The sequence below is a fragment of the Lemur catta genome, chromosome 7 (genome assembly GCF_020740605.2).
Source record: "Lemur catta isolate mLemCat1 chromosome 7, mLemCat1.pri, whole genome shotgun sequence".
Classification (NCBI taxonomy): Eukaryota; Metazoa; Chordata; class Mammalia; order Primates; family Lemuridae; genus Lemur; species Lemur catta.
Genome location: NC_059134.1, coordinates 106,417,685 through 106,435,432, shown reverse-complemented (window position 1 = coordinate 106,435,432; position 17,748 = coordinate 106,417,685). Strand labels below are relative to the sequence as shown.

Below are 17,748 nucleotides of genomic sequence, written 5' to 3'. Positions count from 1 at the left end.
ACCTTGCAGCTTCCAGGCAGCCAGGTGGAGGACCAGGCAACAGCCTTGGGGCCTTGCAGCACAGGTTGAAGTAGGGAGAAGGGGACTCCTTGGACCATCCTGTTTTCCCAACCAAACCAGGCGTGGGAGGGGGTTGAGAGCATCGGATGAGGGCCTGCAGAGACCTTGTAGCCCCCCCAGTGCAAGGCTGGGGTTAGTTTCCAAACTCCACCTGCAAGGAGGCCGCTGGGAGCCCTTAACATGAATCCCAGGCCTTCATTTCCTCCAGCAGCCATGAAACCTGCCAGCACCCCTGGCTAGGGGGAACGGCTGAGCCAGAGCAAGCTCCAACCCAGGGGGGCAGCAGACAGGACAGTCCAGAGTCCAGTGGCTGTAAGTACTCAGGGAAAAGGAAGAGGGGAGCACGGGAGGCTGCTTAGCCTTAGAGCCTCGGTCCGGCTTGGCGGGCTGGGTGGGTTCCCCAGGTGGCTAAGATCTTCCCCTCCAACCCCTCCGAGAGGCAGCTTAGGCCCTGAGCCACCCAGGTCCTCAATGACATGTTTACAGGCACCTGGAGACAGGCAGGGAAGGCACCCTCAAATGCCCAGGAGGGGCAGTGTGTCCATCCATTACTGTGCTGGGCCTCAGGAGGAAAGGGAGTCTTGCAGCTCCCCCTCACCTCCTGCTCCAAGCCTCCCCTGTCCTGCATCCTCTGGCTGCCTGACCTCTCCTGCTCATCTCTGGGCAATGTTGCCCAAGGACTGAAGTGGGAGGGAGGTGGGAGCTTCTGCAGGCAACACAGGGCCCCAAAAGGGGCATGAACCACACAGAGTGCTCCCCAGGGATCCCCCCACCCCCCTGGCTGGCAGCCCCCCTCAGGATGGCTTACTCTAGACCTGGCACAGCCCACAGAGGCAAGTCCCACCCATGCCAGGCTCCTGTGCCCCTCCAGCTGCCCGCTGGGTCTCAGATGCCGGCACAGGAAAGGGCTGGACAGTCCTGTTAGCATGCCTGACTTTTCCTTCTTTATTAAATGACTGTTTCAAGATGTAATTACAGTTGAAAGTCACATGTTAGAAAGGATAAGTGCATTGAAGGCATAAGAGTGCTCATAGACCCGGCTCTCAAACTGGGGCAGGAGGGAACAAGGAATAAAAAGGCATGAGCCGTGCAGCCCACAGGATGGACGGGCAGGGTGGGTGGACACAGCCTGAGCTCGGGCAAGCTGAGCCTCTGGGCTAGTGGCCCCGGGAGAGGCCTGGCTGAGCAGGCAGAGCTCCCCAAAGGGTCCCAGAAGCAGAGGGACTCCTGCCCTGCAGTCCCCAAGGGCTGGGCCTGTCTCCACTCACACACACGCCACCTACATGTGACGTCAGCCCTGAAAAGGTAATAGGAAAGTTCAGAACAGAAACAAAACCTCAAAAGTAAAAAGGCTACGTGTAGCAGAGTAATACCGGAAAGTTATATACACAGGTGGTGACGGCCCCTCAGAAGTGTCCGGGTCACTCGGGGGGCACTGCAGGGGTCCCCCGCGACAAGTTACAGGGGCCTCAGTACACGGAGCTGTTCCGGATGCCGCAGCACAGCACCATGCTTAGGATCATCTCGAAGATCTGCGGGAAGGTGGCGGGTGGGCACAGACAGTCAGCACCCGGGCCCTGTGGGCAGGAGAGCCCAGGCCCCACCCACCCTGCCCCCGGCTCACCATGATCACGGCGACCACGATGGCCGCAATGCCGATGAGGTACAGCTTCCCAGAGAAGAGCTCGTCAATCTTCTGGTGGCAGTCGTCCTGCGGGGGTGGCCATCAGGCGGTCAGGGGCTGGGCCTCAGCTCCCTGCCCCCTCTTGTCATGCAGCAATCCGTGGTCATCGCACAGAGCGCAGAGGGGCCCACGGCCACGACACCCTGCCCACCTCAGGAGAGGCAGGTGTGGCAGCCGGGCCTCTGCCAGGTTTTTATCTTCCATCCATTTTAAAACAACACAAAACACCCGGGACACATTGCCTGTGCCCCTTTTCAGTCTCTAGCGCCCTGCAGTGCGGCTGGTGTGCACCGCCCAGATGATGTTACTGAGGCCTTGGTGGGCGATTTCCTCGGGGCACTGACCCAGGTGGTCGGGGCCTCCGTGCCCGCCTAGTGTGCCCGTCAAACTGTGGGACCTGGGTGCACCTCCCCCCGCAGCCGCAGCTGCCTCATCTGAACACGCGGCACAGGGCACCTGCCTCCTGGGCCACACTCGGCCTCCCCGCGACCCTCCCAGGCAAAGCCCTGACACAGGTCACGGCACTGCCTGGTGTGGCTGCTTCCCCGCCAGGGCCAGCCGGCCGCCCAGGGCCCCACCCCGGGAAGGACTTGTGCGCACCTTAAACAAGTCCCCGATGATGTTGCCTGAGGGACACAAGTTGTTCTTCAGCACCGAGGTGGTCAGTTTGGACAGTGTGCTAGAGCCACAGCAGTCGAGCTGCAGAGACCGAGGGCGCCGCGGTCAGCCTTGGGCACGCGCAGGGAGACGGCAGCCTGGAGCTCCAGGGGACCCGAGGGGAGACAGCCAGGGATACGCACCCCACCCCACCGCAAACGGGCCCGGGCCAGCCGTCCTCCCTGCTCAGCGGCCCCCGCATACTCAGCCAGCCTGTCCCACGGGGCTCCCACCCAGGGACCAGTGGAGCCCCGAGTGCCCAGAGTCCACAGGCACTACCTGCCCCAGGTCTGGGCTGAGGCAGGACTCGCCCCAGGAGAGGAACACCCCCGCCCGGGGTCCCAGGGCCCCTGTGCTGTGCCCACCCCCGCCCGGCCGCACCGTCTCATGGAAGGTCTTCACTACGGCCTTGGCATTGTTGGCGTCGTCGTCCACCACGGCTTGCTGCAGGGCCTGGTCGTAGAACTGCTTCACATCCTTGGCGATCTGGGGGTGGCGGGAGCACGGTCATATGCACACTGGGACCATCCCCCTGGGCAGACATGCCCTTCCCCCAGGAAGGTACACCTCCAGGACAAACCCCAGAGGGCTGCCAGGCGGCCCTCAGGCCCCTCCTGCCTGAAGCCCCTGAGACCTGCCTAACAGGTGAGCCCAGGAAGAGCCCAGAGAGCGCCCCACAAACCCCTGGGCAAGATCACCCCATCCCCTGCAACATGAGGGGCCCTGCCTCCCCTCCAGGCCCGTGGTGGGCACACGCTCACCTGGTCCTTGTTGACGAAGCCCCAGATGCCGGCGGCCACCTCGCAGGCGAAGAGGATCACCAGGCAGGTGAAGAACTGGGGGCCACACGGGAAGAAAACGGGGGTGGGGTGGGGGTCGGTTGAGGGGTGGAGAACAGGGTCAGGCTGTGGGCAGGCCCTGGCAGGGCGGGCAGCTTGGGGCTGGGCCCCCTCCCTTTCTCCTGCTCCCCATGGGTGTGCCTCAGTTTCTCCCACTGGTGACCCTGGCATAGGCTCCCCCTTCCTAGACCAGCCAGGCCCTGGATGGCACAGCCAGGCCTGAGCTCCCATTGGCGGGTGGCATGCCAAGGACACCCGAGGCTGGCTTGGGTCTGAGACGCTCCCTGTTATGTTTGTGGCTTTTTTCAAAAAAGAAAGAGAAAAGGCCACTTTGGAACAGACACGACAGAGATCAACCACAGTGGGATTTAATTTACAAACCAAAGGGGAAAATCAGGGAGCCAGACTCCCAGGAAGGTGCCGAGGCCACCCCGTGAGCCCTGGTCCCGGCCGGCCCAGCAGGGGAGGCGCCGAGCTCCATGTCCCAGCCTGTTGGGGAGAACCCGGCAGCCTCCCCCGGAGCTCCTGGTTCTGCCCCTCGTGCCAGCTCTGCCGCCCACCCGCTCCTCGGCACTGAACGCAGCTTCCGCCAGCCCAGGCCAGGCCGGCCCGCCTTACCGTCCCCAGCAGGCACTGGGACTCCTGGATGGCCCCGTAGCAGCCCAGGAAGCCGACAAACATCATCACAGCACCCACGGCGATGAGGATGTAGATGCCTTCGGGGGAGAGGGGGACGCTGGTGAGCCGCCGCCCCAGACCTCCCCCAGCCGAGGCCACCACTGACTCTGGAGGGCCCAAGGCGCCGATGCCCGCGTGGGCAGGAAGACACGCGACGCTGTGGAGCAAGGGGCCTGCAGCCCCAGCCTGGCTCGGGCTGGCCACGTGCACGCCACTCTCTGCCCCATTTTCCTCTTCTGTGACGGGAAGGACACCGTTGACACCACAGTGAGAAGTGAGTGGCATCGTGGGAGCACTCGGAGAACGCCGCGATTGGTGCTTTACACAGACCATGTCCCTCGGTGTGTCCCGCCACATGACCCACACCCGCTCCCAGCAACCTCCGCGGGTGGGGCCCTGAGACCCACCGCCTGTCTCAGCGTGGGGGGTGACGCGCCAGACGCTGTGTGGCCAGCCCAGCTGCTGGCCTGGGGGTGGGAGACAGCCCTGGCTCTGCACGCCAACTCCCAGCGCAGGCGTGTGGAGGGGCGCTGGGGCCTTGCTGGCCTCCCCCGTCCCCCCACCCCGTCCCACTGCATGACGCCGGGTCCCGGGGAAGCAGCGTCTGAACTGGCTGCTCTGTACGGCTGGGGTCAGGTGGGCTCCTGACGCCCCAGCCCCCGAGTGCTGAAGCCTGCTGGATGGGGTGGCGGCCAGGGCGGCCTGCCCCGACTGCCCCACACCGAGGGGCCGGGCAGCACGTCCCTGGGGAGGCAGAAAGGGCCACCCAAGGGCGGGCGCACGTGGGCAGGGCTAAGTGGCAGTGTCTGTCCCGGGCCCTTCCACGCCCCGGTCCCTCAGCAAGCTGGGCACCTCCCCCGGCTGCCACGGCAACAGTGAAGGCAGCGGAGCCTCCTCCACACGGCCAGGCCCCCTTGTCCCCTGCCTGGTCAGCCCCGGGGAGAAGGCGCCTGGGGCCAGGGCCCACCGCCAGCTCAGACCCCGCCCAGATCTGGGGCTTGGCCTCCTGCCGGCTGGGGGCTGGGTGCCCTGGGCCGGGTCTTCCTCTCCTTACGCCCTAACCCCCAACCTTGAGGTGTGGTGCCCCCCCGCCCCGGGTCCCTTTCCCTGTGGCCCTAGGTCAGGTTCAGCAGGGCGGGGGGAGCCCAGCAGCCCCTCTAGGCCCGCCCTACCCAGCCTGCAGCATTTCAGGGCGGGGGTCTGAGGGAGCCTGGCAAACCCGCCCGCTCCCCAGCCCTGGACAAAGAGCCCTTGTAGAGGCTGCATCTGCTCCCGCCAGCCCACGCTGGGGCAGCCAGCAGCTCCGCCAGGCCGACTCTGGGATGGGCAGGGACGTGGTGGCCAGAGGGGATTGGAGCAGCCCCCACCCGCTGGGGACATGGCAGCCCACATCCCGGGGTAGCAGCCCTGCTGTCCAGTGACCAACCCGCCAGGTGGTCCCGGCTCCCCTGGGGGCGGTTTTCCCGGCACCAGGGAAGCCGTAACTTAGGACAGGTGGGTGGGCAGCCCCAGGGCCAGAGGCCTGTTGTGGCCCATGGGGGGTCCCACGTGGTCAGACACCTGCTTCCAGCACCAGCCTTGCCTGGCGCCCTGGAGCCAGCCCGGCAAGCCCCTCTCCCACGGCACTACTGCCCTGCTGGAGCCTGGCGCAGCCCTGTCCCCTGCCCTCGCCCCAAGCAGCCCGGGCCAGAAGCTAGGTGACCCTGCAGCTCCTCTCTGGCCACACCGGGCCAGGCACTGACCCGTGAGCAGAAGCTGCCCCAGCCTGAGGGTCAGCCACTGCAGGCCAAGGAGAGCGACCCCTTCCGAAAACGCCCGCCCTGGGGCTGCCTAACTCCACCATGGGCAAAGCCACACCTACGGCGCCCAGGTCCTGGGGAGAGGACTCTCGGGAACTTGGTGGGCAGAGGCTGCGCTGCCCCCTGGACGGGAGGGCGAGGACATAGCCATGGAAACTGCCTCAGCTCCTCCGGTGGCCGTGGAGGACAAGACCCAGGCTTGCTGGGAGGGCACCCCCAATTCAGACCAAGCACCCCAATTATCTGCGGAGGAGGGGCCGGCCTCCCAGGGGAGAAACCGCCCTCCAGGGTTCAGAGGATCCTGGCCGGGCCCTCCGACGCCCGCGTCCTCCAACACGTGGGCAGAGCCGCCAAGGACGCCCGGCCCCGTGTGCAGGGGGCGATGGTCTCCACACACGCCCTGGGGGGGCAGGCTTCCCCTCCCTCCCCGACACTCACACCTGTGAGGGCACCCCCACACCTAGGCCCAGGACCCACTGCCCGCCACCGGCTCGGGTCTCCAGGGAGGACAAGGCCGGATTGACGGGCCTACAGGGAGGGAGGGGGTAGGAGTGGGCAGCCACGTGACCAGGGTGTCTGGGAGGGATGCTGAGTGGCCTCCCGGGGCCCTGGTCAGCAGCCAGGCCACGCAGGACTCCGCCAGGCCTGCGGGCAGCTGCCCCCCGAGCGGGGAGCCCTGAGGCCTGGGATACACATGCCGCCGCCCTGCCGCCCACCCTTCAGCCTGTGGGGACAGCAGGTCCTCCCGGAGCCCCCTCCTTTAAAGGACAGAAACATCTCAACAAAGACTCCCAGAGAGCTGCCAGGGCCGGGCCCCGCCTTCCCTGCCAGGGGCATCAGGGGGAGGGGTGCTGCTCCCCACGGGACAGTCCTTCTCCTCGCCACCCCTGCCCCTGGGCGGGGCAGGCAGCCCAGGCCCCCACTGGTGGCCTAATAAGGCAGCAAGGTGCGGCTGCCTGCCGGGGCGGCTGAGTCACGCCAGCCTCCAGGCCTCTGTCTCTATCCCTCCCCGCTAAGGGCTCCAGCTGCCTCAGCTGCTCTGGGGCAGCCCAGGCCCCAGCCCCACCCCTCCCCAGGGAGCCTCCCCCGAAATACCACACGTTAAAATAAGCAAGGTCTTGACACGGCTCCCCCCATCTTGCCAGCTGCGCCCTCCTGCCCTGGCTCAGCCCAGAGGTGCCTGGAGGGGCCCCCACACACCACAGGCCCGTCTCCCCCTCACCCCTCCCGCCCAAAGAGCCCTTCCTGGCCAGCCGCCTCCCTGCCCAGCACGCGCCACACCCCACTGCCTCTGTCACCCCTTGTCCCACCCTCAAAGTCCTCCCTGACCGCCTGCCACCTGTCGGGGGCACCGTGAGCTCATGGTCAGTCCCCCCCCCAGGTGGGCACTCACCTACGTAGAAGGTGTTGGGTGCCGGCCTGTCTCCCAGCTCCAGATAGAGGAGGTTGGTGGTCTGCGGGTCATGGCGGAGCCACAGGGCCACGCCTAGGATCACACCTCCGGCCAGCTGGGAAAAGAGCAGGAACCAAGTCACGTGCAGCCTGGAGCACTGTGGGAGTGTGACCGTGCAGTGCCACCGTCCTGAGTAGTGCCCCTACTGGGCGGAACTGCCCGCTGGCTGCAGAGGGGCAGGTGTCGGCTCTGCTGCCTGGTGTCCGAGGTGCCCCAGAGAGCCCTGGGGACCGGGCGCCACATGGTGGGTCTTTCGGCACCATCCACTTGGAGCCCGGCCCCCACCAGCACCTGTGAGTGCGGCTCAGGGCAGGGTGGCCGGACGAGGGCGGCACACCAGCTAGATGTGCGTCTCAGACAGATGACCGGACGCTTCCTTAGCGTAAGTGTGTCCCAGACACGGGATGAAATATCTTTAAACATCGAATTATAGAAGGAACTCCTGTGTTTTCATCTGCTAGTTCTGGCCAGAGCCACACTCACTGGACTGAGCACCCCAGGGACTACCGCCTCCCCCCACCCCCCGGGGCTGGTACCAGCCCAACAGTCCTGGGTTTGTTTGGGGACTGCCCTGGGGACACTGAGAACCCCGGGGTGGTGGGGGCTCAAGCCTCTGCTGCCAGGACAGGGGTGGGGGTGTGATGCCGCTGGCCCCTGTGGGTGGTGGCATCCAAGGGCTGTGTGACAAATCCCCAGTGCTGTTGGTGCTGGGAAGAGACGCTCTAGCAAGGAAGGAGGTGGCGCTGAGGCCTTCAAGGCAGGCGGGAGGAAGAGGCTTAGAGAGCCTGGCACGCGGGGGCTGTGCACACACGCCCAGCTTTGCCAGGTGGGGTCTGCCGTGAGGCTCGGCCACCCTGGGCATCTGACCAGCCAGGCTCGGCCCCTCCCTCCTGGGGGGGTGTCACGGCCTCATCCGCCAATGGCCCTGGACTGGCACACACACGGCACCTCTCCGACATGTGGCCCCCGTGAATGACCAGTGACCCAGAGTCCTGCCTGCCCCACTCTCCCCCACGCCAGCACCCCTCGGCCGCTGCCCGCAGACGCTCTTTCCTGGTCAGATGGGGGGGGCCCTTCAGATCCCTTCTGGGGTTTCTTCCGGCCCCAGGTGTGGAGCTCGGCCCCACACCCCTCCTGCGGTCTGGGGACACTGCGTTCCAAGGACAAGGACAGCTGGTCAGTTCCAGGGTCCGTGGGCAGTACGGAGGACCAGGCTTTAGCCTGTCTCCCTGGGAGGACATCATGAGAATCACCTGAACCTGGTCCTGGCAGGGGCCGCCAGGGAGGGGTGCACAGGGGAGCGGACACAGGGAGTGAACACGCAGGGGGTCTTGGGTGGGAACGCCTGGCTCTGCAGCCAGCCAGGCACCGGGCAGGTCCCGTCCCCTGTGCAAGCAGGGCCAGCCACGGAGGCCTCGCCACGCCAGCACTGGCTGCTTCTGGACGCTGAACCCACCCCAGGTCCGGGGCCACTGGTCAGATGCAGAAGGGAAACCGAGACCTGGGCCCAGAACACCAACTGGCAGCCCCGCTCTTGCCCCAGGGGCCCAGCGGGGGTGGGGGAGGGGTGTGCTCAGCAGAGCAGTGGGAAGTTTAGGCCCCAGCGGCACAGCCCCCCCCCCCCCCCCCCGGGGAAAGCCCACAAGGGCCCTGGGGACTCCCTGCGCTGGCGATGGGGGAGGTGTGGGCTCCGCAGCGGGCCGTCCCCTCAGATTCCTGCTGCCGACCCCCACCCAGGCCTCCCGAACGGGGCCTGGCCTAAAGGAAGGCCAGTGAGGTCCGCGGGCGCCGCAGCTGTGGGCTCTCACCCTGAAAGGGACAGTGGGTGGCAACCCTGGCAGGACCACCAGGCCCCCTCTCTGGGCAGCCCCGCCCAGGGGCTGGTGCTGTGGTTTCTCAGCCCCTTCCTGGCAGGCCGCGCCTCCGGCCGCTCCTAGGGGAGTCTGAACTCAGTTTTCAAACTTTGGTTTGGGGGGAGGGGCCCCGGCTCTCCCCACTGGGCCGTGGCGTGTGCGTGAGGTCGGAGCCCATGGCGGAAATCATCTGGCAGCTGGGACCCTAGTGCACCCCTCACATGACAAGGCCTCGGGTGCAGACAGCCCGGCCTCCTCTGTGCCTGTCGAGGCCTGTCGCTCCCATGGGGGCGGGAGGGCGGCTGGCGGTGGCCCGGGGGGAGGAGGAGGTGGCAGGCCGAGGGTTGCTGTGGTAACTCTGGCTTCCTCCAGCGGCTCTGAAAACATCACTTACTTTGTTTGAATCTGTGTTCCAGAGATCGCTGTGAGACGCTCCAGGACGGAGGGGGGCAGGTGGATGGGGGAGCCCTGGCCCCATCCTGCCCTCTGTGGTCACAGAGACCTGGTTACAGCCGTGACTCAGCTGCGGAAGCCATGGGGCTGCTGCCAGGCCGCCATCCTCCTGTGCCTCAGTGTCCCCATGCGCAAAGCAGAGCTGTGCTCGAAAGCCACTCCATGGGTGCCAATCCAGCCCACGCCCTCCGTGGCTGCGCAGGGACCACCCTGTCTTCCTGGGCAGCCGCCCTGGCCCGCGGTGTGAGGGGTCCCATCTAACGGGCACGTGGTCCCAGCCCACACATGAGCGTGAGCTGCTAACCCAACCTGCTGCCCGTGGACCTCAGGCCAAGCCGCACGTCTCGCTCTGTTCAGGAAGGGGCTTTCAGCTCAATCGCCCGGGCTGGGGGAGGCTGCCCCCAGGCCCTCCCCGAGGGAGGGTGACAAAGAAGCCGCCCAGCCACAGGGTAGGGAAGCCCACCTGAGGGGCCGTCAGTGAGGAGGAGCCTCCAGGCCAAGGGGGGTGGGGGCAGCTGGAGATGGGGGCTCACGGGGGCCCTGGGGACGCTGTGGGGGGTAGAGAGCACGTTCACTCTCCTAATGGCGGTGACGGTTTCTCTGGGGACAAATATGTCAAAACTTACCGAGTTGTGCACTTAAATACGTGCATTTCCTCTGGTGTCAATCACAGAGTGGGATTAAGTGGGATTAAATAAAGCTGTCTGAAATCCCCCCCGTGCCCCCAAACCCCTGACGACCGAACTCCTCAGGGGTCAATGTTTCCTCTGGGCCCCAGAGAGCCCAGGCTGCCATCGGGCTCGAACCCGGACGCTCGGGCTTTCTGTGGCCAGCAAGTGTCGTCAGACACGCTGAAGTCCGGTTCCTGGAACTGCGGTTTGAGGAAAGCAAAGCCAGGAACGGGGGAGACTGCGGGCACACGTGTCAACTACAGACGAGAGCCCAGCGCTAGTGGGAACAGGGAGTGACGGGTTGGCTGAAGGCCCGGAGCACGGACGTGAAGCGTGACCGGAGGGCCTGCGGCTGGTCCCGTGGCCCGGGTGACCTCGGGCCCACTGCAGCCTCTCTCTGCCTCCGGAACCCTCGTGCGCACACGAGGAAACAGAGGCCGATACCCAGGGTGTCCAGCGCGGAGCTCTCAACGGCGCTGGCGACTGTCACCAAGGTTGGGTTTCATAAACAAAAGTCGTCCCTCTCCCCACAGACGCCTCCCTGCCGAGAGCCCACCCGTCAGCCTGGCACCGCCACCTGCCCCTGCCTCCCGAGACACCCGACACGGCGCGGGGGCCGGACGGTTCTCGGAAAGGCCCGAGTCACGTGCTGGGGTTCCCGGAGGGCCCCGCGCGAGGGAGCAGACACAGAAAGGAGTGTGCGTAACTCCGCAAAGATTCTGTTTCTGTTTCCTTCTTTCTCCTTCCTGAGAATTATAAATAACAGAGCAGCTCCAGCCAGCGGCTGCCAAGCACACAGGGTTCCTGCCCAGCCTGTCTGCTCGTTCCAGAAAGTGGCTACCAGGGAGCAAAGGGAGCGGGTGCTGCCCGGGCAGACCTGGGACAGCCCCTCCTGTGCCAGCCGCCCCTGCCCCGCACCCCCCCCAAGCCGGACAGCCAGTTGCTGAGGGGCCGGGGGCACTGCCCACCAGCACACATACCCACCGCCCCAGCAAGGGAAGGGGATCTGGTCGCCCCCCACCAGCCGGGCCACGTGCCCACCCTGCGTCCTGCCCACACGTCCGGCGGAGCGAGGATGGCATGAGCAGGCTCGCCCCCGCCCCAAGCAGCAGCTGAGCGTCCCTGTGTCTCCAGCCCAGATCGGACCTGGATGTTCTTGGAGAGTGGGCTGCCAGGCAGGGGGCGCGCTGCGGGCCTGGGGGGCTGCAGGCCCTGCGCCTCCTCCCTGCCACCTGGGGGGTGTGGGTACGTGCTGGGAAAGGCACAGAAAGTGCCTACTTGGCTGGGCCAGTGTGAGGTGCTGGGGGCCTGAGAGCCCCTCCTGGGAGGACAGGGAGGGCCAGAGATGGGAAGGACAGAGGAAGTCCCCTCAGGGATGCTGGGACAAGCCAGAGGGAAGAGTCCTGGCCAGGATGCTTTCAGGAGGGGATGCCAGAGCGCCGGGGGGTGCAGGTGCTGATGCCGTGGGGGAGGGGAGCTGGGTCCCTGCAGGCCAACCCCTCGCTCTCCGCCATGAGGGGACAGGGCCCCTCAGGCCTTCCCGGGAAGCTGCAGCTCCCCTTGCCACGGGGCCCAGGCGGGAAGGAAGCGTGGCAGGAAGAGCAGGAATCCTCACCTCGGTCAGGAAGTGGAAGCTCCACTCACGCGGCCCCTGGCCTCAGGAAGCCGCCTGTCTCAGCATCTAAAAATAGATGCCAGGCGAGGTCGCTGGCCCTTCTGGGACCTGCTGGCCAGAGGACGTGAGAGCACTTCCCGCAGGGCCAGGAGGTGAGCACAGGCTCGAGGGACACTCTGCTACCCCTCAGGGCTGGGGTGGGCACAGGCGCCCCGAGCACCAGGCCCCTTCCAGGCCACACCCCGCACCTGCTCCCCGACCTGCACCTGCCCCTCCTCTGGGAAGCCCCCCTGCCCCTCGGCCCTGCGAGGAGGCGCACGTGGACACAGACCTGCTGGAAGGGCCCAGGGCAGCTGTGGGGTACGGCCAGCGCCCCCAGAGTCCGTGTGCTTCACAGGAAGAGGTCTGGCTGGGCCAGCACCCCCCAGCGAAGGTGACTGGAGCTGGGTGCGTCTCAGGCAGGGACCAGCGAGCGGGTGGAAGAGCCCAGGGCGCTCGGCGTGTCTGCCTAGTGGCAGCACCAGGGAGGCCGCCGGGCACTGCCTGGCCCACGGGCTGGTACCTACTCCTACCCGGGCAAGGACACCAAGACACTCCAGGCAGTGGCTCTGGTTTTCAGCCACCTCCTCCTGCTGTCACTTGGAACCTCAGTTTCCTTATCGCTGCAGTGACCCTGAGAACACCCCAGCACACTGGAGGCAGTGGGGTCGGCTCCCAGCCCAGTGCCTGCCTGGCACAGAGGAGTGCTGCTGCGGGGACAGAGGGCAGGGCCTGGGGGAGCAGGACGCTGTGAGGGGGTGAGCCTCCCTCTCACCCTGGGCGGCACGGGGGAGTCTGTGTCTCCCAAACCACTGCCCCCGGAAGCTCCGGGGGCCCCCCTCTAGAGCTCCGGGCTCAGGCCCCCAGCCCCCAGGACTAGAGCCCAGGAGGGCAGGCGGCCTGGGGCCTCCACTGACGACCGCCCCCGCCCCGGCCAGAGTGCCCCCAGCAGCCCCCGAAGCTGGCTGTGAGCTGCGGCACAGAATCAGCCACGGGGCCTAACCACCAACCACAAGCAACCGCCCAGGAAAGCCGTTACAGGGCGCCCAGACTCGCCCTGAGAAGTTAATGACCCAGGCCGATGTGGGCCCCGTGCACCACAGGGTGCCCTGGGGGGGCGGCCGGCACCATCCCCTCCACGAGGCACAGTGACCTGAGCCTTCCTGTCTTCCAGACTCACCGCAGTACTCGGGGACAGAGAGAAAGAGGGAAGTGTTCACTTCCCACGCTAGTTAAAGGGGTACATCTCCAGAGCAGGGGGCGAGGCAGTCGGTGTGGGGAGCCCCAGGCTCCGGCCAGGCTGGCTCCCTGTCTCCGGGGCCTGCGTGGCGCTCAGCCTGGCTGCGGCACCCTCCCCACCGACTCCACACACTCACGAGGTCTGGGCCCCTGGCCACCCAGCCCTTGCCAGATCTTGCCCCTGGGGGGCAGCTGCCAGGGCACCTGGAGTGAGGCCCAACCACCAGCTGTCGGCTCCCCCTTGTGCAGGGAGCCGCCCCACCTGGGGGCCCACCCAGAGGACCCCCAAGTGGTCTCCTATGACTCAGCATCTGCCCTACAGCCCACCAGTGGAGAGGCTTCTTAGGTTAGGCCCAGAAGTACAGAGAATGTGTGTGGAGGGGCACTGAATAAGTACAGAGGCTTCTGGAAGCTGCCCAGCAGGCGGGTCCCACCCCGTCTTACTGCACAGGCAGGAATGACTCAGAGGCAAAGGCTGCTGGGGGCCATTTCTGGGTGAGCCTGGCTTTCCGTGCAGAAGAGGGGTCCCGGGGACAAGGTGGACACCTCCAAGGCTGGAAGACCGGCCAGCACTGTGTGCCCGGCCTGGGTCACAGGGGGTCAGGGCCAGAGCAAGGTGCACCTGGCCTCTCCCCAGCCCCACCCCTACCCAGGGTCCTTCCAGAACCCCGATCTGCCCCCTCCCTTGGGTGACCAGGCTTTAAGCCTTATTAATTCGATGACTGGATGGATGACTGGAGGTTCCCCCGACCGGATTTCAGGTGCTGAGATGGGGCACAGGGGTGGGGTGTGTCCTTGTCTGGGCTCGGAGACAGTTATGAGGGTGAGGTGGACTCGATTCTGCAGGCAGAGCTGACCTGGGGCTGGGTGGGGTGGGGGCCAGCCCCTCACACCCAAAGAAGGGACTGGGGCTCTGAGGCACCATCTCTGGTACCAGAAGGGAGGGTGGGCACCATGTGGGACCAGAGCAGGGCCAGCCAGGAGGGTGGCCGGGGTCCTAGGCCCCCCAGCTCCTTGTTTGAGGGCCCGTACCCCTCCCTGCTTAAACACCTGCACCGGGCCAGTCTGCCCCAGAGACAAACCACAGACTTCCTCTCTGGACGGGGCCAGGCCAGCCTGGCCAGGCCGTTTCCCCAGAGCTGGGCAGCCAGACAGCCCTGGGGGAAAGTCCACTCCCCCCAGCTCCATGAAGCCAGGCACAGGAAGTCCCCGCCCCCACCCAGAGACGCCTGGGTTGCAGCCTGGGCTGCAGCCCCTCTCCGGAAGGATAGTGACAGACTTGCTAAGTGACAGTCATGTGCTGTCTGGAAGGGAGAATTAAATGCCAGGTAGCAAGGCTTCTAATCAGTCTCCTCAAGGCTTCTAATCAGTCTCCTTCCTGGCCGGGTCTGGCCGACAAGGCGGCCACCAGCTACATTAGGTTGGAGGAGCAGCCAGTCCCAGGCGGGGGACGCGGCTCTTCTCTCCGCAGGGTCTGGTGGCACCTCTCATGCACTCCCTGGCCAGCCCACAGGGAGAAGGCTATTTTCATACCCATTTCACAGATGTGGCAGTGAGGCTCATGCAGCCAAGCGCCTGGCTCTCCTGCCCTGCCCCCAGCTGTCCCTCGAGGTCTCTGGAATCCTCGGCCATGGCCTCCGCACTGTCTCCCTGCCCCAGCCCCTGCCTCCCAGCCATGCACACCCAGGCAGGAGGCCAGGGAACCGCTGGACCCCAAAGCAGGCTCTATCGGGGCAGGCCGAGTGCACACTGCCCGGGGTCCGTGGAGGGAGAGCGGGGGTGTGAGTGAGCTTGTGTGCACAGGTGAGCGTGTGCATCAGTGCACAGGCTGCCTCGGATGCCTCCGCTTCCTCCCCAGGGGAAGCATTTTCCTCTCTAAAACGGAACTTTTAAAAAGTGCCCCATTCAGACACCCACTGTCGACCTCTTCCTCCGCAGCCTCCTCCCGCCCCGCCCAGCACGCGCGTGTCTGGGACAGCCCCAGGTCCTCCAGGCCCTGCAGGGCACCTGCAACCCGCTCCCCAAGGAAGCTCCCCAAAGTGCTTCCTACTCGACGGCTGGGCTCTCCTTGGCAGCGTTCCCCGTGGACGCCATGCCAACACCCACTCCTGGGCCCTCCCTGCCAAGCCCCTCAGTCAGCACTTAGGGCACTAGCTAATCCACCAATGCCTGAGACAGGGACCCTGAGGACCCCACTTTGGAGGGGAGGAAGCTGAGGCCCAGGACCAGAGTAATGGCGTGGGGACTTCACCGAGGCCCAACCCCCTGGCACTAAGCTCTCATAAGACAAGCCCTGTGATGCCAGGGGCAGAGGGGGCTCCACCGGGGTGGTGGCCACCAGCACAGCCCTGCTCAGCCCTGGCTAGGCAGGGCCCACGCGGGTGGTGGGTCCACAGGGACTGTGGCCGGAAGCAGTTCTCAATGCTCTGCACTGGGCGGGCCCTGGGAGGGGAGGGGCCGCCTCAGTAAAGAGCGCCTGGGGATGGGACGGGTCAGGCCTCCACCCCAGCTGCTTGGGAAACTACCAGGCTGGGCGGGACAAGCTCCCCGGGAGTTGCCCGGGAGACCTCCCAGCCGGGCAGGTGGGAGGGACTCACCAGTATTGACAAGAGGGCAAAAACCCACTTCTGGAGAAGTCCCTTCCTCCACCTACGCTCCAGCTGTCTGCCCCACACCAGGCTCTCCTTTAGGGGCCCGGGCAGGGCCAGCAGAGGGACGGGCCCGCTAGCCTGGGCAGAAACAGGCAAACGCCAGTCAGCACTGGTGCGCCTCTGCAGCCCAGGCCCCAGGGCCACGCCGGGACAGGCCAAGCCCACCCCAGCCAGCTCGCTGCTCCCACTCCCAGGGCACAGCAATGGCCACCGTGACGTCCCACTGGTGTCCCCAGGCGGGCCATGCAGCAAGGTGGGCTTGGGGAGGTGCGACGTGACCCCCTACTCCACTCTCAGCTGGGAGTCCGGCCCCATCTCTGTCCTCCCCCCCTCCCCCAATGGTCCACGCTGGAGTCTTCAGCAGTCCAGATGGAAAACAGATGTCCCCAGTGCCACACACGGGCTGCAGGGGCCACTGCAGAAGTTTGCCCTCCCTGCCCCAACTGGAGAAATACACGGTCCACTGGGAGGTCGACTCCCCCGTGGGAAGGGGATGGCAGCCTGGGGGCCCGGGAGGGGCTTGTGGTCGCTACAAGGGACCCAGCCAAGGGGAGGCAGGGCACAGCCACTCAGTGCTTCTAGGCCAAGAAGGACTCTCCACCCCATCCCCAACTCCAGCGCTGACAGGAAATGGAAACAAAAGGCAAAAGCCCCATCAATCACGGCCCCGTCGGGAAGACGGGTCAGCGGAGAGCAACCCGTCCTGCAGGAGACCGTCCTGCACCCAAGCGGGCACCCAAAGAGGACTGACGCGTGGGCACCGCCTTGCACAGTGGAGACTTGGGCACCCGCTCCGGGAAGCAGGCCCTGGTACTCGGAGACCCACGGGTCTTTGGGGCCATCCTTTGCCTTGTGCCAACTCAGAACCGCCCAGCCCCCTCCCTTTAAAGCCCCCACAACCCCCCCGGGAGCAAGGCCAGGGCTGGAATCTGTCTGGGTGCGGAGAGGGGGACGGTCCCCAGGAAACGAGGCCACCATGGTGCAGGCACCCCAGCACGCGGGACATCCCGGGCTCCGTGAACTCGCTGTCGCGCGCTCCGCCCGAAGCCCGACCCTCAGGGCGGTCCCCAGGGTGGCGACAGCAGACTGGAGGGTGGGCTGGGAGGGGGGAAGAGTGGGGCGGACGGCCCCCAGGGCTCCGGCGGAGAGTGCGCGTCCCCCCAGCCAGGGGCGGTGGCCCTGATGAGCTCATGGGGGCGGGGCGCGCGAAGTCCCGCCCTCGAGCCCCCCTTCGCCCCGTGAAGCGGGTGGTCCCCGAAACTGCGGCAAGGGGGGATGCACGGCCCCTCCCGGCCGAAGGGGCGGCCGAGCGCGCGGCTCCCGGCGCGGCCACAGCACGAAGCGGGAGCGCAGCGGCGGCCCCGACGCCCGCCTGGCCGCAGGGGCCTGGGAACGCGCTGGGAGCCCCCGGCCCCTCCGTCGGGGGCGTGGCGTCCCCGGCGACCCCCCAGCCGCGCCGGGAGCCCACAGGTGGCGCCGCGACTTGGCGGCCCGGGGCCTAGCACGGCCGCCGGCCCGGCCAGCCCCCCGGCCTCCCCCGCCCGCGCTCACCCAGAAGACGAAATTGAAGACGAAGAGCAGGTACTTGATGCACTTGGTGCAGCCCTCCACTCCCATGGCGGCGGCGGCCTGGGGCGCGGGCCGGGCTGCGCGGCGGGCGGGCGGGCGGCCGGGGCGAGGGCGGCCGGGATCTGGCGGGCGGGCCGGGGGCCGGGCGCGGCGAGCCGGACGCGGGGAGCGCGGGGGGCGCGGGGGGCGCGGGGGGCGCGGGCGCGGACGGCCTGGCCGGGGAGCGGAGGGGTCGCGGCCGCTGCTGCGCGCTCGCTCTCTGGCCGGGCGCGCGCCCCGCTCCGCGCCGCTTATAGGCCGCCGCGCCCCGCCCCCCGCAGGCCCCGCCCCGGCCGCCCCTCCTCCCGCCGCCCGGGCGCGAGGGCGCCGCAACCGCCCGGGCGCAGCGCGCGCACTTTGGGGCTCCGGACCTACGCGCCGCCGCGGCCTCGGGCCTGGGTGCACTGTGCAGGGGTGGGAGGCGACCCGCGCTGCTGTCCTCCGAGTCC

General features: G+C 67.0%; 1 protein-coding gene across 1 annotated transcript; it reads right to left on the bottom strand.

Annotated features, from left to right (window-relative positions):
• Positions 1 to 981: 981 nt before the first annotated feature.
• On the bottom strand, positions 982 to 17,525 carry CD81 (CD81 molecule). Its single transcript, XM_045558453.1, has 8 exons — positions 17,243 to 17,525; positions 7,111 to 7,225; positions 3,859 to 3,956; positions 3,163 to 3,237; positions 2,783 to 2,887; positions 2,345 to 2,443; positions 1,685 to 1,771; positions 982 to 1,592 (listed from the first exon to the last, which is right to left on the bottom strand). The coding sequence occupies exons 1-8, from the start codon at positions 17,306 to 17,308 to the stop codon at positions 1,530 to 1,532; spliced, it is 708 nt and encodes a 235-aa protein (XP_045414409.1). The 5' UTR covers positions 17,309 to 17,525; the 3' UTR covers positions 982 to 1,529.
• Between the last annotated feature and the right edge of the window lie 223 nt (positions 17,526 to 17,748).